This window comes from Molothrus ater, chromosome 2 (genome assembly GCF_012460135.2).
Source record: "Molothrus ater isolate BHLD 08-10-18 breed brown headed cowbird chromosome 2, BPBGC_Mater_1.1, whole genome shotgun sequence".
Lineage (NCBI taxonomy): Eukaryota > Metazoa > Chordata > Aves > Passeriformes > Icteridae > Molothrus > Molothrus ater.
This window is the reverse complement of record NC_050479.2, coordinates 88906167-88929116: the sequence shown is the minus strand read 5'-3', so window position 1 is coordinate 88929116 and position 22950 is coordinate 88906167. Positions and strand designations below refer to the sequence as shown.

General features: G+C 51.2%; 3 protein-coding genes across 3 annotated transcripts; 2 read left to right on the top strand and 1 right to left on the bottom strand.

Moving 5' to 3' along the window:
• Positions 1-1179: 1179 nt before the first annotated feature.
• CDCA3 (cell division cycle associated 3) lies at positions 1180-3547 on the bottom strand. Its single transcript, XM_036404338.2, has 5 exons — positions 3434-3547; positions 3231-3360; positions 2947-3150; positions 1908-2029; positions 1180-1519 (listed from the first exon to the last, which is right to left on the bottom strand). Exons 1-5 carry the CDS (start codon positions 3545-3547, stop codon positions 1385-1387), a joined length of 705 nt encoding a protein of 234 aa, XP_036260231.1. The 3' UTR covers positions 1180-1384.
• Positions 3548-3947: 400 nt separating this feature from the next.
• Positions 3948-19345, top strand: USP5 (ubiquitin specific peptidase 5). Its single transcript, XM_036404336.1, is given in 21 exon segments — positions 3948-4079; positions 5518-5643; positions 5941-6007; positions 8734-8867; positions 9193-9338; positions 10270-10454; positions 11027-11121; positions 11629-11822; positions 11975-12046; positions 13289-13370; positions 13588-13713; positions 14154-14307; positions 14694-14708; positions 14711-14867; positions 16192-16280; positions 16476-16667; positions 17196-17339; positions 17490-17635; positions 17720-17873; positions 18497-18581; positions 18748-19345. Coding segments are annotated over 21 exon segments (2565 nt in total). The 5' UTR covers positions 3948-3971; the 3' UTR covers positions 18842-19345.
• Positions 19346-19481: 136 nt separating this feature from the next.
• Positions 19482-22184, top strand: TPI1 (triosephosphate isomerase 1). The gene is made up of 7 exons (XM_036404343.2): positions 19482-19669; positions 20347-20470; positions 20547-20631; positions 20758-20890; positions 20999-21084; positions 21276-21363; positions 21631-22184. Exons 1-7 carry the CDS (start codon positions 19558-19560, stop codon positions 21747-21749), a joined length of 747 nt encoding a protein of 248 aa, XP_036260236.1. The 5' UTR covers positions 19482-19557; the 3' UTR covers positions 21750-22184.
• The last annotated feature ends 766 nt before the right edge of the window (positions 22185-22950 follow it).

The following is a 22950-nucleotide window of genomic DNA, read 5'->3' as shown; positions in this document are numbered from 1 at the left end:
CTAACTTCTCTGTAATGGATAGAGCTGTCCTGTATCCATGCAGACAGCCTCAGAGACACACTGGATTTGAGATTTCTATGGCACCACCTCAGACATCAAGCTATAGTAAATTTGGCTCATTTTCACAGGGGAACGCTTAGCTCAAGTCCTATCTATGCATCAAGGGGGGAAAGGCAGCCTTCAGACCTGCCAGAATAGCAGGGAATACATTTATTCTTTTTAGTTCAAGTCTTATCTATGCATAAATGGCAGAAAGGTAGCCCTCAAGACCTGCCAGAATATCAGGGAATATTATATTTATTCTTATTGTCTGCTTCTTGCTGTTCCTTCCCTCTTTGCCTCACTCCTGCATTGTGTGGTGACCCTGTCTAACCAGTAGCCATCAGCCCATGTTTTCAAGTCTGTTTAGATCTTCATAGCCCAGGCAAATAAAGAAAGCTCACAGAAGCACTGCAGGTTGTGTTCTTTCCAGCATTGCAATGAGCTACTGCAAACAGAACTCTTTTTCTGTGACTATTGCCTGCTGGTCTCAACCAGTCAACACCTCATCCACAGCCCTTGCTTTAGCTCACATCCCCAGGGGAGGGTGTTCCTCACATGCTCTAGGTGAGAAGAGGCTGGAGTTGGGAAAGTGAGATGAAAGTGCATCCTTTCAAAGCTTGGATATTTTAGCTTAGTTACACAATAATTTTTTTCAGCCCCTATTCCACTTGTTGGCTCAGAGCAACATCCTGAGGGGCCCCAGGCTCTGCTGGGACAGCTGGAGATCAACAAGGTTTAGTAACTTACCCACAGAAGGTCAGTATCAATGGACAACACTGTCTCACATTATTTTGGATCTCACCCTCAGGACAGACCCTTGCCTAACTCAGTTTCAGGCCAGTGTAGGAGCAGTACAGCTCCAGAGGTGACACTGGATACACATCAGTTTCCTGCAGGGAGCTGCAGCTTCCCAGCTCACGCTGTTGTACATGGATTCAAGGCCATACCCTTCAGCATGCTCCAGGCAGGGGACAAGGCAGTTTTAAGGCTCATGGAAGGCCGAGCTATTTGTGCCTGAGCCCTTGTCCCAGAGAAAGCATTGTGCTAAGCAAGCACACTATCAGGACATAAAGTCAGCAAAGGTTGAACACAAATTTATTTACTAGAGATAAAAACTCTACGGAAAAACCAATACAGCTGATATACAGTAAAAGAGACAAAGTCTGTGCGGTACATTAGACATGACAAACTGGGAAGAGGAGGGAGAAATCTTTCCCCAGCAGGGATAGGTGAGAAATGTGACCACTGCTTTGGGTTTTCAGTCTATTGTAGGATTTCTTCCCTCTAGAAAATTCTCAAAACCTAGCAGCAAATTATAGCAAGATCCTGCAAAAAGAAATGTCTAGTTCTCCACAAAAGGACACTGCTGGTTCTCCTTGTTCAAGTCACTCCAAGCACAGTTCCCAGATTTAAGGCTCCTGCTCAGATCCACTTCCTTCTTCTCCCCAGGGTTCTCTCCCAACACGTGCCTCTTGCCCTAGAGAATAAAAAACCCAAACACAGAGTGTAAAACACAAGTTAATCGAAAGTTACTTAATTCTCAGCAGAATATGTAGCCTATTTTTCAGGCCATTCAGCTTGGACTCTCTTGTGACAATGTACAAGAGTGACTTTTTTCTACAGCCCAGAGAAAGAATGCACTGAAATGAACAATTTCACAGTAAGGCCAAAGACAGACACTGAACAAGACTCAGAGGCATTTAGTGACAAGACTGACCCACAGAAAAACATTTGTGAAGTTTCTAGTCTCTACAGGCCTAGGAGGCCACAATTCTCAACTGGGACCCTATAAGACACAGAAATTGAAGGATTTGACTTTTTTTCAACTCAATCTCCCTCCCTCAGCATGACCCATTACGCTTTACCTGGCGAGGGGCAGGAGAACTGGGGGAATTATCATCTTGTAGAATGCTGAGGGGAGAGCGGCCAGTTCCTCCAGATGTTGCCATGAGTTTGTTGTTGGCCTTGTGTCTCATAGGCTTGCTCACTAGTTGACAAAAGGAAACACACCAGCACATCACAACAAGGCTCAAAAGTCCTGGATTTTAAATGCCTCATGGCCTTTATCAAAAACTTACCCAAGGGCTTTGAGGCAAAGGGATCACAGAAAGGCTGATGTTGGAAGTGAACTCAAGAGGACCTACTCCAGCAGGGTCACCTAGAGCTCATTGTCCAGGACCACATCCAGGAGTCTCTTGAATATCTCAATAGAGATTCTGCAACCTGCTCCACTGCTTGGTCACCCTCATGGTGAAAAAAAAGTGCTTCCTGGTGTGCAGGAGCTTCCTGTGTACCATTCTGTCCCCTTGGCCTCTGATCCCATCACTGGGCATCGCTGAAAAGAGCCTGGCTCTCCCTTCCTATACCCTTCCTTCAGGTATTTGTATCTATTAACAAGATACCCCCTGGGCATTTTCCTCTCCAGGTTGAACAGTTCTCAGCCACTCCTCCGAGGAGCAGTGCTCAGCACAGAGCTTTCTAAAACACAGTCTGTATCAAAGTCTCTCAGAACTGCTCAGCCTTAGCACAGAGATGTGCTGCCCACCCTTGCTCCACAGCTCTTCCCAAAGAAAAACTGCAAGGTCCCTCTGGACAGATCTCCACAGTCACAAACCCATTTCGGAGTGGGGAAGAGTTGGTGTATACCTCTAGATTTTAAGTACAGTTTAAAAACCATTTCTCATCGCTGGACAAAAGTCTGTTCGATGACAGTCAGCGTGTCCGGGCCACAGAGGCTGCAGGCGGTGGGACAGAGCCGAACTGGGGTTGGGGACAGGCTCTGGCGGGGAGCATGCCTGAGAAGGCACCCCAACCACACGGCGCCGAGAGCCCCGAATGCTCACGGCCTATCCCGTCAGCTCTCTAGGCACACGGAGCCCCGTCACCGGCACACCGAGCACTTACCCGAGGAGAGGCCGTGCCCGGCCGGGCGGGCGGGCCGGGCCGTGCTGGGCGAGGGCGGCCGCTCCGCCTCTTGGCCCGCGGGCGGGGAGCTCCGCCGGGCCGGCTCCTCTGCGGGGCCCGCCGCTGCCGGAGGCGCCGGCTCGGGAGCCGCGGCCTCGGCCCCGAAGGCCTCGCTGAGCTGCTTCACCAGGCGGTCCACGCTGTCTGCCGGGGACGGAGGGGGCCGGGGTGAGCCTCTGAGTCAGGCAGCCCTCAACCCACCCGCCCACAGCCGCTTCACTCACCACTCGACACGGCTCTCATGGGCGTGCGGGAGATGCCGGGCGTGGGCGACCGTGGGTCACGCTGCTGGCCAGTGCTCGCCGGCGGCTCGGCGGGGCTGGGCTGCGGACTGTCCGCCGGGGAGCTCACCACCTGCGGAGAGGGCAGCCGTGGTGGCGGCGGGCCAGAGCCACGCAGAGGGAAGCGGCGGTGGGAGGACGCCTACCTCGATGGGGGTGCGCAGGATGCCGGCGGTAGGGGAGCGGGGGTCGCTGACGTGAGCCAGGTGCTTGTTGCGGGGCGCGACCGGGGTGGCGGGGGCGCTGCCAGAGGCGCCCATGGCGGCGGCGGCCGCACTGCGCCCCGGCCCCGCCGGACGCGCCGTTCGAATCTCCCGCGCGCCGGGCGCTGCCGCCGCCCATTGGCCGCTGTGCAGGGGGCGGGGCTGGCTGCGCCGCGCCCACCTCCCCGCCCCGCCAGCGCGTCGGCTCCGCAGTCCCCGCCCGTCACGTCCCGCCTCGCCCCGCTGTCAATCTTCGGAGACAGTCCCGCCCCCTCGCCCCTCGGTACGTCGTTATTGGTGGAGGAGCCCGGCACCGCCTCCCGCCATGGCCGGAGGGCCGGTTGCGATTGGGCGAGCCGGCGGGTCGGCAGGGCGAGTCCGGCCTCCAGCCTCGCTGCCGATTGGTTAGGACCCGCCTGACCGCGCCAGGCTGCGATTGGGTGGGGCGGGGCTGTGGGCGGTGCCGCGGTGAGCCGCTGTCATGGCGGAGCTGAGCGAGGCGCTGCTGTCGGTGTTGCCGTCCATCCGGGTGCCCAAGGCCGGCGACCGCGTCCACAAGGACGAGTGCGCCTTCTCTTTCGACACGCCGGTAAGCGCGCCCCGCCGCCGGCCCGCCCGTCCGCCCGGGCTGCTCTCGCCGCGGCCGGCTCCCACCCCGCCGCCGGCCGGGGCGCCGCCCGCGCGGGGCCTCATGGGATTTGTGGTTCCCCCGTGGCCGCGGTGGCCGTTACCGGGTGGCGCGCAGGGCCCTCGCGGACTACTACGCCCGGCGTGCCTCGCGGTGCGCCCCGCCCGCCCGCGGCGCGCTGGGGGCTGTAGTTCTGGGGCCGGGGCGGGCGTGGGCAGGGCGCTCGCCCCGATCGGCGGGGGCTCGGCCCGCCGGCAGCCCCTGGAGAGGGAGCGCCCCCGGCCCGCACCCTCCGAGCCCGGCTCGCCAGGACTTGTAGTCCGGCGGGGGTCGGGCGCGTCCCGGGCCCGCCCTCGGCGGCGGGGGGCGGGCCGGGGGTCCCGCCCTGCCCGGGTCTGAGCCGCCTCCCTGGCCTCGCCGCGCGGCCTGGCCTGGCCCGGCGGGCGGGGGGCGAGGCGGTGCTGTGTCATTAAGATGGCAGTGGTCCCTTCTCCAGCCATCTCCACCCCGCTGACATCCCTGCGCTTCCTGCGCTACCCCTGCTCGGCCTAAGTGGACCAAAGGGGCGGCGAAGGCAGCGGGAGGGCGAGGTGCCCCTTGGGCCTCTTGGCGGGCGCCCGTCCGTGCTGAGCCCCATCCCGCAGAGCTGGGCTCCAGCAGGGAGATACGGGTCCTTCGGGGCAGCTGCACATGGCATCCTGGTCCTCTTGCCCTCCCCGAGGTTCACAGGGATGCCTGACCCTGCGCTGCCCGCTCTGTCTCAGTCCCAGCAGCTTCTGAAAGCTTCTGAGTGGTTTCTCTCCTTTCCAGCCCTTGCACTTGGGTCCCCTGCCCCTTCAGTTTGAAAAGGGTATCTGATAAATGAGTGTGGTGTTTTCCAGCTGCTGATGGCATGGTGGGGGCACATTCTGTATCTGTTTCCAAGCTGCTCACAGGCTTTTGAACACAACAGCAAAAGTAAACAATGGTCTGTTAACCTTCCTCACACTGTAGCTTGGCAGCATTCCCTATGGCTCTGGGAGTCATGTGTTTGGACAGGGTACCACAGTTTTGCTGGTAATGATTGTACCATGCTCTCAACTTGTAAACTGTGTGCTAGGGGCCTTTTGCAAGGTAAACTCTTTTGGAAACTCAGGCTTTCCTGATTTGGTAGCATCCTGCCATAAATGAACACACAAATAGTTTTTTAAATACATCATCGTGACAGGAGTACCTGTTCCTCTGGGACAGCCAGGCTGGGGCTTGCCATCCTATTTCTTACTAGCTACTTGTGGCTGTTATGTAGGAATGAGCTGTTGCCATGACTTAATGAATAATGACTAGTCTGCCCTGCCTATCCTAGCAGCTGGAATGCCATTCCTGACCACCTCCCTTCATTTTTGTCTGTCCTTCCTTCCAGGAGTCAGATGGCGGCTTGTATATCTGCATGAACACGTTCCTGGGCTTTGGGAAGCAGTATGTGGAAAAGCACTATCAGAAAACAGGCCAGCGGGTCTACCTGCACCTCAAAAGAACACGTAAACCGGTAAAAAATAAAAATACATACACTCAAACTTGTTCTGAAATTGAGAGCCAGGCTGTGTCTGTGTATTCCATCAGGTACAGAGTTTTCTCTCCTGAGATGCAGCTGTTGTTTTTCCTGGTGAATTGAGGGACACCAGTGCTTCAGTTCTGCTTGTGCTGAGTTGTTTTATGGATTGCCCACGTTGTTTCTGCCTGGTTTCCTTCTGTTTTCAGAGTAGCTTGATTTCAGTCCCTAAGGCTTACTACAGCGTGCCTATCCCCTTAACTCTTATTTCCCTATTTCTTCTCAATGCCACAGAAGGAAGAAGACACCAACTCCAGTGCTGGGGACCCCCCGAGGAAGAAACCAACTCGTTTGGCCATTGGTAAGGAAGCACCTATGTGCTGTATGGTCCCTGTGTTCAGCCAGGGGCTGCCTGGTTTGTCTCTTCTGCTTTACTCTTCTTGGCTAGTATCCCTGGCCAAATTCAGACTTCATGTTTTCCAGTGTGTCTCCGGTGAGCAGTGTCTGTAGAACAGTCATTAAGGTGGTGGTTGTGTTCTGTATCCAGAGTTGCACCTTGTTTTCCGTGTATAAGTATGTTTATTATCCTGTGTCTGAGAATTAAAATTTGTGTCTGAGAAAAGTAAACTTGAAGGTCCTGGCAGAAAAACTATTTTTTAAACTCTTCTGATATTAAACTAGCATTATTGATACAGACAAGGAAGAAATTAATGAGAAATGCTCTGTTAGCATTTTTGGTTCATTAGGTCTTAAAAGGCTGATACTGGAGGAAATGCATGAACATTAAAACATAAAAAATATTTTAAATATTCAATTTTTTGGAAGAGCAAGGCTGGTGTTCCCATTACTGTCTTTCACCGACTGAGAAGGCTGTCATGGCAGTCAGTGGAGATGCTGCTTATTTGGAGCAGTCTCAGCTGGTAATTTCTGAGCCATTATGGAGACACATAAAGGAAGGAACAGGAACATTTGTAGCAGTAACAGGTTCTTGGCTTGCTGGAAGCTGACCACTAGAGGGAAATCCAGAATCTGGACTGTGAATGTCTTGATTTTGGCTCACTTTTTCCCTGGTGTAGACGCCCAGTGACTCGTCTACTGCCAGAGCACAAACATCACTATTAAGACGGCAGCTGCTCCTTGTTTTGCTAGTGAGCTGAATAGAGCCCCAAAGAACACTCCTAGCAAAATTGAGGCTGAAGTCTCTGTTTCTTCAGATAGCCAATGCTTTTATGTATAAATATGATTATGCTGCTTTTGGAGACATGAGGCCTGGTCTGCATTATGAGTTATTTCTGCATCCTGAATTCTTCAAAGGTCTTTCACCAAGTGTTGTCAGTGAGTTGGCAAATACCTGCGTGTGATAACAGCTTAATGGTGTGAATGGAGCAGGAGAGAATAAAAGAAAGTATTGGCCCTGTGAGACAATGGTCTCAAGTTCAGGAGAAGTTTTTTTTTAATCTTTGTTTTAGCTGAACTGTTGTGGTATAGCTAATTCTGACATGGGAGATTTTTTTAAAGTACTAGAAAGATTTGTGAACAAAATGTAGCCCTTGATCTCTCTGTACCTCTTTTCCCCCTCTCAATGAGAGATCTGCAGTGCTTGCCTCCTGTGCCTGCATGTTGGTAGATGGACTTTTGTGGTGTGTGATGCTTAGGTACCACCATGGAAAGGGAGGCAGTGTACCTCAGGGCAAGCTGGTGGCTATTGACCCTCTTTCTCATCTGGAGCCTCAGAAGGCTCACAAAACCACCTGAGGGGACCTCACCAGTCTGGTTTAGTTTGTTTAGGGTTCAGGAATTGTGTAATGCCCTGGGGGGTTGTGTATTGCCTTACTCTGTGAAGTGGTGACAGGAAATCTCTGGGCTATGCTGGAGAGGCACAGAAGAGGATGAGGATTATCTAGGTATGTTGTTGCATGATGCTGGTGACTGTTTTCTAAAATCATTGTGTTCATATGCAGCAGTTTGTGCATAGTGTAAAAATTGTAGGTATCTAAGGAGGGAGTTGCAGGAGATATCATGGGACTGGATATTTTTGACAAGAATGTTTCAAGAAAATGCAGTAGTGATTATCAGAACTGTGTTGCACACAGGATTCTTGAGGCAGAGGTACTGAGCAGCAAAAGCTTTTCTTCCCTTCAGAGATTTGTTGCAGCTGCAGATGTTCAGATCTTTGTTGCAGAGATTATTGCAGTCACAGCGTGCAATTTTTCCGGGAATAAATGAAATTCAGTTTAAAAACACAGTGGGTTTAGGCTGCTAATAAGCCATGTGTCTTCTGCCTGTTTCCTTTTGGGATGTAGGATGTGAATATCTGCAGAACAGAGAAGGCCAAGCTTTTCCTCTGAGTACCTATATAGTCCAAAAACTGTAGGTGAGGGAATCTGCAGAAACTGCAGATGTTTTGGTGGGTGTCCATGATGGCTCTTTATAACTGGCAAATAACCTTTCATGTATGGACCTCCAGTTTCTGGTGCAACCTCTGGAGAGCACAGCTAGGTGGACATAGAAACCACTATCACTGTACCTTTGCTCAGACTTTTTCTGCAATTCTGGATGTTCTGGTTCCAGAGGAGCTCCTGGTTCTTCTTGCTTGAGTGCAGGACTCTAGACTATCCTTTCTGGAAAAGGCAAGAAAGAGAGACAGACTTCTTAAAGATGCTGAGAGACCTGACCTTTGTCCTGGCTTACAAGATGATCTCTTCATGCACATCTCCATTCATTCTCTTGAGTATTCTGGTTAAGGTTGAACACCCGTGCTTCGTCACGGCTCTCTTCTGGCCAGTGCCCATCTAGAGGAGGTTTGGTTTTCTTCCGGCTTGTAGCCAGAGTCTGGAGATTGTTTTTAAGCATCTGTAAAAAGAGCTGGGAGAAACAAAATCTATTGTCACTAGGCTTATAATTGTTCCTGTGAAGTCCACAGCACCAGCAGAAGCTCTGGGATCCAGAAGTGGAAGAAAGATTGTGGATCACTGATTTAGATAGTTGTCTTAGTCATGGTGCTTTATTTCATGTAAGCTATGGGGAAAGAAGCTTTCCAAGCTCTTTGGTTTCACCTGTTACCACAATGTTTTTTTCTTCTTGTAGGTGTAGAAGGTGGATTTGACATCACAGAAGAAAAGTTTGAATATGACGAAGATGTAAAAATAGTGATTTTGCCGGACCATTTGGATATTCCACGTGATGGGCTGGAGGGACTACCAGACATGGTCAAAGACAGGGTATGTTTGGCTGGAGGGCTGGGGTTACTGTTGATGAGGAAATGTACCATTACAGAGAAGGAAACTGCCCTGTGAAGGGGATCTTGCAGAACTGCTGTGAAGTCTCAGCTGGCAGTCACCAGGATTGCTCTGCGCTTTCACAGTGCTGTATATATATAAAATATGTATATATGTATATTACAGAGTTCTGCCTTGTGTGTGACTGAGGCTCCCAAAAGTCCCAACCAACTTCTCTAAATGTGGAGTGCTGTAGCACTGGAAGCTTCTTGTGCCTTTACCATGGTAGTCCAGCCCTTCATGTTTTCTCCTGCTGTCCTGGTTCCAGATTGCCAGTGCGATTGAGGCCATCCTGACAGCAGATTCAGCCTCACGGAAGCAGGAGGTGCAGGCTTGGGATGGGGAGGTTCGCCGTGTTTCCAAGCACGCTTTTTCCCTGCACCAGCTTCAGAACGATGTTCGCATCCCACCGTGGTGAGCATAGTACTGGAATTTGCTGTGTCACTCATGTCCCAGGCCCTTCTCCTGTGCTGGGCTGCAGCAGCAGATGAGGCTTCTTTTGGGAGTCTCCAGGTGTGCCTTGTTGTCGGGGTCTCTAGCTGGTCAGAGTGACCCTGAGATGCGTTAGAAAGTCTCTTTTCCCAGCCTGGCACTGGAAGAAGGAGTCAGGGCTCTTAATTTCTTGGCCTCAAGGTTGTATCTTAGCTTTATTGTATCTTAGCTATAAAATGCTTTCTCCTGTCCTGCCAAGCTCCGCTCAGCAAGACAGTCCAGGCACTCTGCCTGCCCCCGGGGTGATGTTATGTCTTTATACTAAAAACCACGTATACAATGTTTGCAATTACTTTCCAATACCTATCACCTATGTTAGAGAGTGAGCTTCTACTCTAAACCAATCTAAAAGTGCCAACATCACAGCAGAAGATGGAGGCCAAGAAGAAGAAGGAGAAAGGCAGGACACAAACAGATCCCTCCATCTTGCCCCCTGAACCTCCATTCTAAAAAACCCCAAAATCTACTTTTTCACCCAGTGATAAATTCACTATCATTCTACTTAATTTGTCGGGGCCTTGCAGATCTTCATCTAAGGTTGGTAATTTGCTCCACAAGTCATAATCAAAACCACAGGCATTTTGGTCTCTGTGCCAGGGTCTCTGAGACCCCTGGCAGGGGTCTTGGCTGCTCAGGACAGCCAGAGGGATGTCCTGGGTCCTGACACCTTGTCACAGTAGATTCAGAGGAGGTGGCACACTAGGGTATGTCAGGATTCTCAGTGTTCTGTAGTAGAAGAGGAATGGGATCACTTACACTACGGATATTGCAGTGGGCAGCAATGGTGAGGGCTTGGGAGGTAGAACCCAGATGTTTTCCCTCTGATCTCTTTTTCTCTGGTCCTTGTCAATAGTGGCTGGAAGTGCAGCAAGTGTGACATGAAGGAGAACCTGTGGCTGAACATGACGGACGGAGCCATCCTCTGCGGTCGGCGCTACTTCGACGGCAGCGGCGGCAACAACCACGCGGTCGAGCACTACCGAGAAACCGGCTACCCTCTGGCTGTGAAACTGGGAACAATCACTCCTGATGGGGCTGGTGAGAACGGGGCTCCTCCCAGGCTTAGGGAGGCCAGGCACCTCTCAGGCTGACGCAGATCTCTTGCAGGTATCAGGGTGGTGTTGGCCATCTTGTGACCTGGAACACGCCGTGTCATCCCATTGTGAACTTTGCCTCTCTGACGACCTGCTTCTTGTGTGAGGCAAAGAATGAGCTGATAAAAAAACCTCGCCTTCCTCTGTCCCTCCCTTGTAATTGGGAGCTTTTAGAATAGTTATCCAGGTTGCTGTCTGATTTTCTGTGTTGGGGTGTTTATCAAAGAATCGTGTGTTCAAATCCTGAGCAGAGAGTATATGGCACAGTAACCTATTTTCATTACTCCTGGCATAAGTGTACCTCTGTACCCTGATCAGTGACAAAGTTGTCTTGTCACATGTTTAGGAGGATTTAGAACACCATTCTGTCTGTTAACGTTATTCTGCTGAGAAAGGGCAGAAAGTCCAATGGCTCAGTTTGTCAAAACACCCAGTTCTGAGCGCTTTCTTCATCCAGCTGTGAATTTGAGATCACAGGCCATTATAAGTTCCTTTTTTTTCTGTTTTCCTGCATAGATGTCTACTCCTATGATGAGGATGACATGGTGTTGGATCCCAACCTGGCAGAACACCTGGCACACTTTGGGATTGACATGCTCAAGATGCAGAAGGTGAGGAGGAAGTGGTGTCCTCCATAGGCCCAGAGGGAGAGAGAAGCAGCTCTGAGGTGTCTTTGCTAGATTCCAACTTTCTGTGGCTATACAGAGCCATTCCTGGTCAAGAAATGTTGGGGTTTTTGTCACACAGAGAGTTGTCTCATCTGCCTCTCTTCTTTGATTGCCTTTTTTGCCTTTCTTTCATGTCCCTCAGGATTATTGCCCTGGGATTATGTGTCAGTACTGTGGGCAGGGAGGCTCCCAGGTGCTGACCTTTTTTTGTTAGTGTGCGGTTTCCATGCCTCTTTCTAGGGAATCGTTCAGATGTCTCACATATTTCTTTTCCCTCCTCTTTCTGTCCCCGGTATTCTTATATATGGAAACAACTCTTGTTTCTTCCTCCTCTACTTAGAGAATAAACCAGAATGGATTGACTCTGTTTCTCTACAGCGTTGCACTTTTCACACCTCTGATGTTGCCTTGTGTCTTCTTTGAGGATTTTCCTGTTCTTTCCCTCTGCAGACAGACAAGACAATGACAGAACTGGAAATAGACATGAACCAGCGCATTGGCGAGTGGGAGCTCATCCAGGAGTCTGGTGTTCAGCTCAAGCCCCTCTATGGGCCTGGGTACACTGGTATCCGTAACCTGGGCAACAGTTGCTACCTCAATTCTGTGATGCAGGTGCTGTTCAGTATCCCAGACTTCCAGAGAAAGTAAGTGAGCTTAATCACTCCTTTCCATTAGGCTGGGATCAGTACAAAGGTCCCCTCAGGCTGTGCGCTTCTGTGGCCGTAATCATGCTCTGAACTGCATCTTTACCAGATGAAGCTGCATATCCCTTAGATTGCTCTGTTTTGCTCTGCAGGTATGTGGACAAGCTGGAGAAGATATTCCAAAGTGCACCTTCGGACCCCACACAGGATTTCAGCACACAAGTGTATGTAAAATTTTGGTGAGAGAAGGAAGGCTGAGGCTGCCTGGATGCATCCCCTCTGTGCTCCTTTGCTTCAGGGTTCTCCCTCAAGCCTCACCTCTCTTTCCTTGCCTGTCACCAGAGACATTGATCCTCAGTGATCAATGAGGATCTAAGGCAAGGAATTTCAGCTGAATGCCCTAGATGGAGAGGACAGAGTGCACCCTGTGTTCATGAGAGGCTCTGAAATGTATTTTGTGTGTTGTGCCTGTTAAACTGGGGGGATTTCTGGGAGGCAGCTTCTCTCTGCATAACAGTTAAAAGGGGCTTGCTATCTGTAGTAGAGGGAGATGGCAAAGAGCAAGGGGATACATAGGTTTAGGCAGCTTTATTCTCACTAGATAACTTATGTATGCCTAGAAAGGCTTCCCTCAAGAGGTACTGTGCAGGAGAATATGCAGAAGGAGAAAAACAAGATTTGGGAGGGGGTTGCATTTCAAGTATGTCAAGTCTGTGCTGCAGCTGCTCTCAAACAAGCATGTGGAAGTTTGGGGTGGAGGAATGGAAGGTGGCATTTGTGGACAGGGAGTTCAGTGGTACAGGAGGATTTTAAATTCAGGCAGCCTGGAGTGAGGTGTTCACTGAGAGGGGATTAAGGTGAGACAGCCAGAAAGATGATTACCTGGTCAAAAGGAGGAATTGGTAAGGCTTGGTTCCAGACAAATGGCAGTAATGATGGGGAAGGACTGGAGTGAAATGGAATAGCAGGAGGCTCTGGGTGTAGGAGTAAATCTCTAAACACATACTGTTGTCCATTAAGTGCCTGATGCAGTCAATCTTTCCTCTGGGAGAACGTGACCAGTCTGCTCACAGCAGTGCTATTTCTGGCTCAGACAATTTCTCTGTGCCCTGTTGTCTCCTGCACAGTCAGACACTGCTCCGTTCCCCCGTCAGGCTGCAGCTCAGCTTGGCTGATGCACAGCTGCTCTGTGGCTCAGCACCAGCTGTTCCTTCTTGTTCTACTCAGTGTGCAAGCAGTGGTTGAGATTGGCACCCTAAAGCCCTGGTAACTTTGAAGTCAGTGATGTCTCCAGGGGCCAGAGAGAGCAGACTACTATAAGATAATCTTGCCTGGTGCAGCAGAGAAAGCTATTATCTGTGAGATTGACAGCTCATGGCAGTGTCAGAGCTGGATGGGTTGATGTGGCTCCTGGAGCATGTGAAATTGAAGAAACATTGATACTAACAGTGACTTTGTCATTCCAGAGCCAAACTGGGCCATGGACTGCTTTCTGGAGAGTATTCAAGGCCAGCTTCTGCAGATGGGGAGCAGCAGCCTGATCAGAAGGTGAGGCTTGGACATGGCATCCCCTTGATGTGTGTGTTGCATGAGGTATTGTTGTGTGCTACATGGCAAAGGAGGGAGAACCCTTTCTGAAGACACGTGCTGGGGCTTCTTGCAAGGCCTGTCACCTGAAGAAAAGCATGGCTAAGAATAGAGTGCTACGTGCCAGGACACATGCTTGGCAAATTATGACCACCTTCTTCCACACTGTTCTTTGCAGGGTATGCAAAATGGCATTGCTCCACGCATGTTCAAGTCCCTCATTGGAAAGGGGCACCCAGAGTTTTCCACTAACCGACAGCAGGATGCCCAGGAATTCTTTCTGCACTTCATCAACATGGTGGAGGTAATGGTTGAGTCCATCTGGCAAATCATGGAAAAGTCCAGCTTGATTTTCTTCCCACAGTAAGGGGTGAGGAGTGGAGGTGAGAAGCTGGCAGTGAGAGCAGAGAGAGGGAAAGAACACAGGGAAGTGGGCCATCTAGCACCTGCCAGGGTGGAGAAGAATAGGTGCTTGGCCATGTTTTCGGGGCTGATTCCCTGGAGAAATCTTTTTTGGGAGTGGCACAGCTGGAGGTGTAAAGTTTCTTCTCTAGGAGCAGGAATGCCATGGCTTCCTGGAGCACAGAAGCTGGCTTTGACTTTCCTCTTTGCTGTCTTTTCCAGGGTACTGGGTACAGAAGTGACTACTCTTCAGCCATGTGCTGTGTGACATCACTGTTACTGCAGATCATTTTTTGTGCCATTCTGATATTACATCTGTCCTTCTAATTTCTCCTTCTCCAGAGGAACTGCCGCAGCTCGGAGAACCCTAACGAGGTCTTCCGTTTTCTGGTGGAGGAGAAACTGAAGTGCCTGGCCACAGAAAAAGTGAAATATACCCAGCGTGTGGACTACATTATGCAGCTGCCTGTGCCCATGGATGCTGCACTCAACAAAGGTCAGTAATGTGCCAACACCACAACAGCAGCAAGCCCTAGGTTTGTATATTGTACTCTTCTCACAGAACTCCTTAAATGAAAGAGGAACTTCTTTGCCACTTCTGAGGCCAGGTCCTTCTCCTGCTTTTTGGGATCAGGCTGATATCTTCAGAGGTGGTGTGACACAGTGATGTCCCTCTGGAGCCTCTCCCTTGGCTACCACAAGCTGGGCTGTGATTCAGCAGCACAACAGGAGTGACTGCAGTAGCAGAACTGTGCTCTGGAAGCTGTGCTCCATTCTCCATGGCCTGTATCTATAGGCCTGCTCTGCCTCTGGCTGTAGCTTACACCAGTCACTTTGTAGGTACCTAGAAGTGGTCCTTGACTCCTCTGCTTTATTCTCTAGATGAACTGCTGGAGTATGAGAGAAGAAGAGGCAGGCAGAGGAGGAGAAGCAGCCGCTGCCTGAGCTGGTGCGAGCCAAGGTGCCTTTCAGCTCCTGCCTAGAGGCCTATGGAGCTCCAGAGCAGGTGGATGATTTCTGGAGCACAGCCTTGCAGGCCAAGTCTGTGGCTCTCAAGTAAGTGTGTGTCAGCTAAGCTGTGATGAGCTGGCCTTAGTTGCATCTCTGGGGACCTCTTGTAGTGGCTTGGGGGAAGAAGATTACTAAAGCTTTGTAGTCCTCTACACCCTGGGTGCATAGAACACTGAAGCAGAGAGGGGATCAGTCCATTAGTGCTGGATGTTACCCTCAGTGAGCAGAACAGCAGTGCTAGTGAAGTCCTAGCCATCAGATTTCGGTTGCTGAGAGGCTACGAAAACACAGTGGTATTTCAGAAAATAGTATCTTTTACTGTAAATTTAAAATTTAGCTTTGAAATCTGTACTGACTGTATGATGACGGTGATCTTGCACTATCTCTACAATTTCTTCAAGTTTTCAACTGTGAAGATCTGAGCAGAACACTGAGTATAACAGATGCATGAGTTCTTTGAAAGAATGCTAGTTTAAATGCTAGTAGCAAGGTTTTAAAAACAGCTTTAATTTTTCTCACTGCTTGTCGCACATGCAACAGTGCAAAGTTGAAGTGACAAGACTAGAAATGTAAGCAGCTTTCTGCTGTGATGCTGAGTGTTCTTTTGCAATGAAAGTCATCAGAGTTGGAAGTGCTTTTCTATACCATTAATTAATTAATAGTAATTAATTAATTAAATTATTAAACAAATGCTCCATTATTAAGCAATAGCTACTATAAACAGACATCACATTGAAAATTAACATTTTGTTTTAATTTTTTCTGAGTTGTATTCAAACACTTTACTGTCACTTAATTTAGTTCTACAGCACGTTGCAATTATCACCTGGTAATGAGTATCTGTCTCACTTACAGGTGCTTCTCCCTTCACAAACGTTCCCCTCTGTTTCATAGATTCCAGACACTTTCTCTCTCAAATTGTCTAACTAAATAATGTTTAATCAAATTCAGTTAACTTAAAAGTCGCTGCTTCTGTTTCATATCCAAAAAAGTGCTCTTGACAGTTCCTGCAGGTGTATCTGTTGGTCTAATAAAAAGAGTTATTTCTACTACATTCCTTAAGGGTTAGACTTTTAATTAAACAAAATCTAACCAGGCTTGTAAAATACAAGATTGGAAGGTAGAGAATATATACTATTTTTTTTCATCTCCAAGATTTGCATTCCACCTCATCTTGTTAGGACTTCTGCCTTAGAAATGGTTCTGTGTTTGAGGAGCTTTAAATTCAGCACAGACAAGCTGGACAGACAGGTGTATCCCCCAGCTTGCTCAGGACATGACTCTGTCCTACTCACTGATTTCTTGGATCAGCTAGATACCCTCAGTCTCTGCTGACAAGGTGTTTAAAAATGTTACGTGTCTTTTCCAGAACGACGCGGTTCGCCTCTTTCCCAGATTATCTGGTCATCCAGATCAAGAAGTTCACTTTCGGTCTGGACTGGGTGCCCAAAAAGCTTGGTAAGGAGGATGAGAAGTACAGAGCATATAGGTACTGGGAGTCACATATGGATATTGTGGTCATTACTGCTAGGAGGAAAGTAGCTATCCCAAAAGTTGCTGCAGACATCCCCAGGGATTTACCCTTCCAGATCTCCCAGCCAAGTCCTTTGTTTGTGCCCCTATGTGGAGGCTGAGCAAGACCATATCTTGCAGATGTTTCCATTGAAATGCCAGAGGAGCTGGATATCTCTGCACTGCAGGGAACGGGGCTGCAGGAAGGAGAAGAGGAAATGCCAGACATCGCACCCCCACTGGTGACACCAGATGAGCCCAAAGGTAGCCTGGGGTTCTATGGCAACGAGGACGACGACTCCTTCTGCTCCCCTCACTTCTCCTCTCCGACATGTTAGTGATTCTCCTCCTCTCTTCCTGATGCCTGACTCATTTCCTTGCTCTCCTTGCCTTGTGTCCCATGCTAGCAGTTTCCCACTTGCTCAGACTTTCCCTGTCCTTTTGTCAGCGATTGCCAGCTGCCTCCCTTGCATGCTTGTTATGCAAGGGTGTTATGCAAGGGGGTTTGTTGATTCCTGTTCTGTGCAAGTTGGGGTGGCGTGTCCAGTGCATTTAGAGGAGGCAGAGCTGGGATTTATACAGGATTTAATTGGTAGGGGTATTTAATTTTTATAAACCACAGTGGGAGTAGGTTCAGAGCCTACAGAAGAGCCAATACTCTCGAGTTCATGGTTGAATCATTTTGCCTGTGTGTGAGACTGCTCTTCTGGAGAAGAAAGGTGGCTGAGAAAAGCCAAGAGATGGAACTTGGTGCGAAATAAAGCTAGGAAGTGGTGGCTTTGGAGGCTGTGTGACACGAGATGAAATGGAGCCAGCAGGGATGGGTGGGAGTGGGTGACTCTAACATCTGTCTCCCCACAGCACCCATGCTGGATGAGTCGGTGATTATCCAGCTAGTGGAAATGGGCTTTCCCATGGATGCCTGCCGCAAAGCCGTGTATTACACAGGGAACAGTGGGGTTGAGGCGGCCATGAACTGGGTCATGTCTCATATGGATGATCCAGGTACGAGGCCATGGTCGTGGTGAAGCTTACTGCTTCTGGGCTGTTCTTGTGTCCTGCTACCACAGTGGAAAACTGAAGTAGTTTGGACTTGGGCTGTACCCTCTTGGAGAGATCTGATTACTCTGAGCTGTGTTGTGTTCCCTGCTGCAGACTTTGCTAACCCGTTAGTTCTCCCTGGATCCAGTGGGCCAGGGTCAACTATTGCCTGCCCAGACCCTCCTTCAGAAGACAGTGTGGCCACCATTGTCTCCATGGGCTTCTCCCGGGACCAGGCGATGAAAGCGCTTAGAGCCACGGTGAGAGGCACGAGTGACATCAGAGCACAAGGATTTTCCCAGGAACAGGAATTCCCAAGTTCACTGTCTTCTTTTTCCTTCCAGAACAACAGTCTGGAGCGTGCTGTGGATTGGATCTTCAGTCACATTGATGACCTCGATGCAGAAGCTGCTATGGATATCTCAGAGGGGCGCTCGGCAGCTGAGTCCATCTCTGAATCCGTCCCCGTGGGTCCCAAAGTGCGCGATGGGCCTGGAAGTGAGTTCCAAGCCAGAGGAATGTGGATTTTGGGGTGCAAACTCAACATTTTTTTGTCATTCCTGATCCATGCAGTACTGCAGGTTTTAGCAGCAGCAGCTATTGCAGAGCTGGTCTGGTTGTAGAGGTGGAAGCAGGGAGGAAGAGGGAAGGAATGGCAAAGTATTCTAGACCCTTCAGGCTGGATGAGGATTACGTGGAAGCCAATAAGAGAGAGGCTGGCGAAGTGCCATAACGTGAAAGACAGGAGGGGCTGTGCTGCTTTTGTCCAGTGGTGCTGGGAGGCTTTTTTTGCCCTTTTGGTTCCCACTGAAAAAAGCAGAATTTGTGCCAGTGCTGCTGGAGGCTGTAGGGAGGTGAAATCCCTGCCTTACCCATCCAGCACCCATGGCCCAAATAAAAAGTTGGGAGAAGGCTAAATGGAAGTTAGCATCTCCTATTTCCCTGTATGCTTGGCCTTAAGAGCGCTCACAGTCACACTTGATGGGGATCAAGTTCTAAATTATTACCCAGCAAAGCTTCCTTCAGGGATCCTTCTCTAGAGGGGGCCTTGCACAGGGTGTTAGGGAGTAAGACATCTTTCCTCTTTCCCTGACAATCCTCTCTTCCCTCCTCCTTTCAAGAATACCAGCTGTTTGCCTTCATCAGCCACATGGGCACTTCAACTATGTGCGGACATTATGTTTGTCACATCAAGAAAGATGGCAGGTAAGGTTTTCCACGGTGTAAGGGAACTGAGGGACTGGTTTAAATCCCCATCCTGCCCCATTTCCTTAGAGGTCTTGGGGGGTTGGGGCTGAGAGCAGGTGAGTGTAATCAAGTTGTGTCTTAGCCATGGAATGGCATTCCTGAGCTCCTCTTGTGCCTGTTGCAGGTGGGTGATCTACAACGACCAGAAAGTCTGTGCTTCTGAGAAGCCCCCCAAGGACCTGGGCTACATCTACTTCTACCAGCGGATTCCCAGCTAGAACATCCTCTTGCTGTGTGTGGTGTGGGGAGAGTGGGCTAAAGGTGTGGGGGGGAAAAGGGGTGGGGGCAGTGAGGGTGGGAGCAGGGTCCTTCTCGTCCCTGCTCCTTTCCCCAGTCCCTTCACGGCCTCTCTGTGGAGACATGGGGAGACAAGAGTTCACTGACTAATCGGCTGGCGGCTGGAGCCCCTGTGGACATGAGTGAAGGGGGTTTGGGGGGTTGGGAATATCTGTTTCTATAGGAAATGTCCTCACTGTCCTCACCCCCGTGACACACAGCCCTAGTGCTTCGCTGCTTGGTGGGATGATGCCACCTCCTTGCTGTCCGGAAGGAGAGGAGGGGGCTTGTGTGTACGTGTGGCTTGTGAATGGGGGGGTTCCTCCTGTCCGCCCTGTCGGGCGGGGGCGTGGGGCGGGCAGCAAGGCGGGCCACGAGCAGCGCTTCCCCTTGTGTGCCCTTGACATGCCAAAATACACGAGGGACAAAATAAAAGTCGAAATACCGCCCTGGCTCCGGTCTGACCCCGCCGGCCGCGGGAGCGCGGGTGGGGCAGGGGGCGGGGCTCCGCCGCGGGGCGTGGTCTTGGGCGGGGCACGCGGGGGGCGGGGCCTCAGCCGCCGCCGGGCTATAAAAGGGGCGCCGGTCGCCGCTCGCGCTGCCGCCGCTGACCTTCGCGTCTCCTCCGCTGCCGGCCCCGCTCCCGCTCGTTCCCGCCATGGCGCCCAGGAAGTTCTTCGTGGGGGGCAACTGGAAGATGAACGGCGACAAGAAGAGCCTGGGCGAGCTCATCCATACGCTGAACAGCGCCAAGCTCTCCGCCGACACCGGTGAGGGCGCGGCCCGCACGTAGCGCACGTCCCACACGGCCCTGCGGAGCCGGGGACCGGGCCCGGGCCCGGGCGGGGGAGCGGCAAATGTCAGAGGGCGGCGGGGGCCTAAATATAACCCCGCGGCAGCGGCGCTAAATATACCCGCGAAACCGGATCCGGGTACCCGCAGGCCCGGCCGCCACGTGCGGCCGACCCCCGGGGCGCCCCGGCCCATCCCCACAGACCCCGCGGGCCCGGGGCCCCGCGCCTCCCTCGGCCTGGCCCCCACGCCTGGGAGCGGGGCTCTCGGAGCGCCGCGCTGCAGCCCCTGCCCCGCCGCTGTGCCCGGTTATAACCCAGGCACAACCCGGCTCTTCCCGGTTCGGCCAGGCCCAGGCTGCAGAGTGGGATTCGCACCCGATCTTTTATCTGGGCACTTTCCAAGGGACCCCTGTGACCTGCCTGTCGGCCTGGTATCGCCTGTCCAGCTCCCTGGAAAGGGCTTTCCTACCTGCTGTTGAGTTATCGGATAGCAGGGATTGTCCTGTGGCAGAGGGGCCCCCAAATGTCAGTGAGGAGGGGCGGGCTGTGCCTTCCCAGGAGAGAGGGATGACCTCTTGGGGCCAGGATCAGTGGCCGGGTACAGTTTCTTCCCTTCTCCTGTCACAAGGGTAACAGGGTGCTTTGCCTTGCAGAGGTGGTTTGTGGAGCCCCCTCTATCTACCTAGACTTTGCCCGTCAGAAGCTCGATGCAAAGATTGGCGTGGCAGCACAGAACTGTTACAAGGTACCAAAGGGAGCTTTCACAGGAGAGATCAGGTGAGCCACGGAGAGTAAAGTCAGGGTGCCTCTGGGATGTGAATTTCCTCCAGTGAGTCATCTCCTTTCTCCCCAGCCCAGCAATGATCAAGGATATTGGAGCTGCATGGGTGATCCTAGGCCACTCAGAGCGAAGGCATGTTTTTGGAGAGTCTGATGAGGTGAGTGCCCTCATACAATGGAGACATGGTCCAGCTAAGATGGGTCTACAAAGACTGGAAGAGTGAGCAATTAAAACAGACCTCTAACCTGTTTTATTGGCTGCCTTGTTTCTTTTCCATTCCCAGTTGATTGGGCAGAAGGTGGCTCATGCTCTGGCTGAGGGCCTTGGAGTCATTGCCTGTATTGGAGAGAAGCTGGATGAGAGAGAAGCTGGCATAACGGAGAAGGTGGTTTTCGAACAGACCAAGGCTATTGCTGGTAAGAGGAAAAATAAATGGTTGGTGTGGGGTTTTTAGCCATTTTCCAGCTCTGCTCTTCCCAGTATGGGGGTATTGTGCTCACCTCTACCTTCTCTCTCTTCCCTAGATAATGTGAAGGACTGGGGTAAAGTGGTTCTTGCCTATGAGCCAGTTTGGGCCATTGGAACTGGTAAAACTGCAACTCCCCAACAGGTATGAGCAGGGGAGGTGGCTGATTAAAGGATCAACTAACCCTTGCCCCTCAGGAAACCTTCCTGAAGATTCTTAGTGAGAATCTCCTGGAGATTCTTAGTGACTTAGAGAATATCTGTTCCCTTGTCTTTGGAAGGGAACTGTGTACAGAATGGCTCAGGCCTCGGTGTGACTCCTGCGTTGTATTGCAGGCTCAGGAAGTTCATGAGAAGCTGCGGGGGTGGTTGAAAAGCCACGTGTCTGATGCTGTTGCTCAGTCAACTAGGATTATCTATGGAGGTAAGTGAGTCTGGAGCGACTTTCCAGGGCAGGAAGTGCTTAGTTTCTCTACCTGTTGCTGCATCGTTCTCTCCCTGGCGAGGAAACTCTTGACTGTGAGAGCATGAAGAATCACCTTCTAGCTTGTTTGGGTAGCTTGCTTGGATAAATGGGAGACAGTCTTGCTGTCTGCAGGAGGTGGCTGGTACCTTGCCAGTCCTGCTTTTGCCCTGGCTCCATTTTCCTAGAGCTGGCACATCTGACCTTAAACCACTGCTCCCTCCTTAGGCTCTGTCACTGGCAGCAACTGTAAGGAGCTGGCCTCTCAGCACGATGTGGATGGCTTCCTTGTTGGTGGAGCTTCTCTCAAGCCAGAGTTCGTGGATATTATCAATGCCAAACACTGAAGCACCCCATGAGGAGCTGTCCCTTGTGGTTAAGAAATGGAAGCAAGAAGGGACCTTTTGTTGCACACGTCTCAGTACGGAGGCCTCCCCGAGGCTTTCCCCCTCCACAGTCATTGTTGTAGATGTTCTGCTAATCACCCCCACCACGTCAGAGTCCTGTTAGCAGGAGCCTGTCTTGGCAGTCTCCTCTTTGAGCTGAATCCTCAGTTTCCCCTTGACCTGTTCAGAGCCCACAGCCCACCTGGCCAGTATCTCTCCCTTTCCCTGCAGCCCTGCAGGGAGAGGGGGCCGCTGGTGCTGCGGGGAGGAAAAGGAACCACAGTCTTGCATCCCTCAGCTCCATCAGCAAGGAACCTGTCAGCTTAGATCCTTGTGAGATGTCTTACCTCACCTGTGTCCCGTACTGAACAATAAATGAAAAACAGAAAAAGCAAAGGTGTGTCCTGGATCTTATTTGGAAGCATCTCGGGGACAAGCAGCGTAGAGAACTTAGTGTTTTTGGAGGTGGCTGGTTGCAGAGGGTTTTGTGGGCTTTTCCCTGAGAGCCCACTGTTACCCCAGTAGGCACTTCACAGATTCTACCTGCATCTTGCTTCTGTCATATAACAGCTCTTCTTTGGGCCTGTGGTGATTCTGATACATCTGTGTCTATTCCAGTGGCTGCTGGAGCACCTGGCTGCTCCACCAGTGAGGCAGTCTTCCCTGGCAGGCTCAGTAATGTGCTCATCCCTGCTCTTTGCCTGTAAGGACTGGTAATTGACCTTGCTCATTAAATGTAGAGTGGAGCAGCTCAGTCTCTGCAGGGAAGGATTTTACTTAGGCCCTGTGTTGGGGCAGTGCTTGCTGCCTGCTTTCAGCCATGTGCTGGTGGGTGAGGAAGCAAGACTTGATATTACTTCCCAGCTGCTGGGTTTTTTTTGGTAGTACTGAGGATGATGAAAAAGAAGTGCCTGACAAGGAGGAGCTTGTTTGTGAGGCGGTGCATCCTTGGGAGCCTATGGGCAGTGTTCCAGCTGCTAGTGCCAGCATCACCTGAGGGACAATGGGCTGGACCTGAGGAGCCAGGAGGAAAAACACTGATGCTGTGGGGACTCCTGCCCTACTGCTGCTGGGGGAGCTTCCTGCTGCCCAGCTGGATGGGAGGGATCTCCTTCTAGGATATCAGGTGGTCTGAGAAGGAAGAGCCTGACAGCAGCAAGGA

What these genes read in the sequence shown, in the direction of transcription:
- CDCA3 (XM_036404338.2), bottom strand. Translation starts at nt 3,547, where the DNA reads ATGGGCGCCTCTGGCAGCGCCCCCGCCACCCCGGTCGCGCCCCGCAAC. An exon ending in CATGAGAGCCGTGTCGAGTG is followed by an intron (nt 3,151 to 3,230) that starts GTGAGTGAAGCG and finishes CGTCCCCGGCAG; the next exon opens with ACAGCGTGGACCGCCTGGTG. An exon ending in GTTCTCCTGCCCCTCGCCAG is followed by an intron (nt 1,520 to 1,907) that starts GTAAAGCGTAAT and finishes TTTATTCTCTAG; the next exon opens with GGCAAGAGGCACGTGTTGGG.
- TPI1 (XM_036404343.2), top strand. Translation starts at nt 19,558, where the DNA reads ATGGCGCCCAGGAAGTTCTTCGTGGGGGGCAACTGGAAGATGAACGGC. An exon ending in CAAGCTCTCCGCCGACACCG is followed by an intron (nt 19,670 to 20,346) that starts GTGAGGGCGCGG and finishes TTTGCCTTGCAG; the next exon opens with AGGTGGTTTGTGGAGCCCCC. An exon ending in AAACTGCAACTCCCCAACAG is followed by an intron (nt 21,085 to 21,275) that starts GTATGAGCAGGG and finishes GTTGTATTGCAG; the next exon opens with GCTCAGGAAGTTCATGAGAA.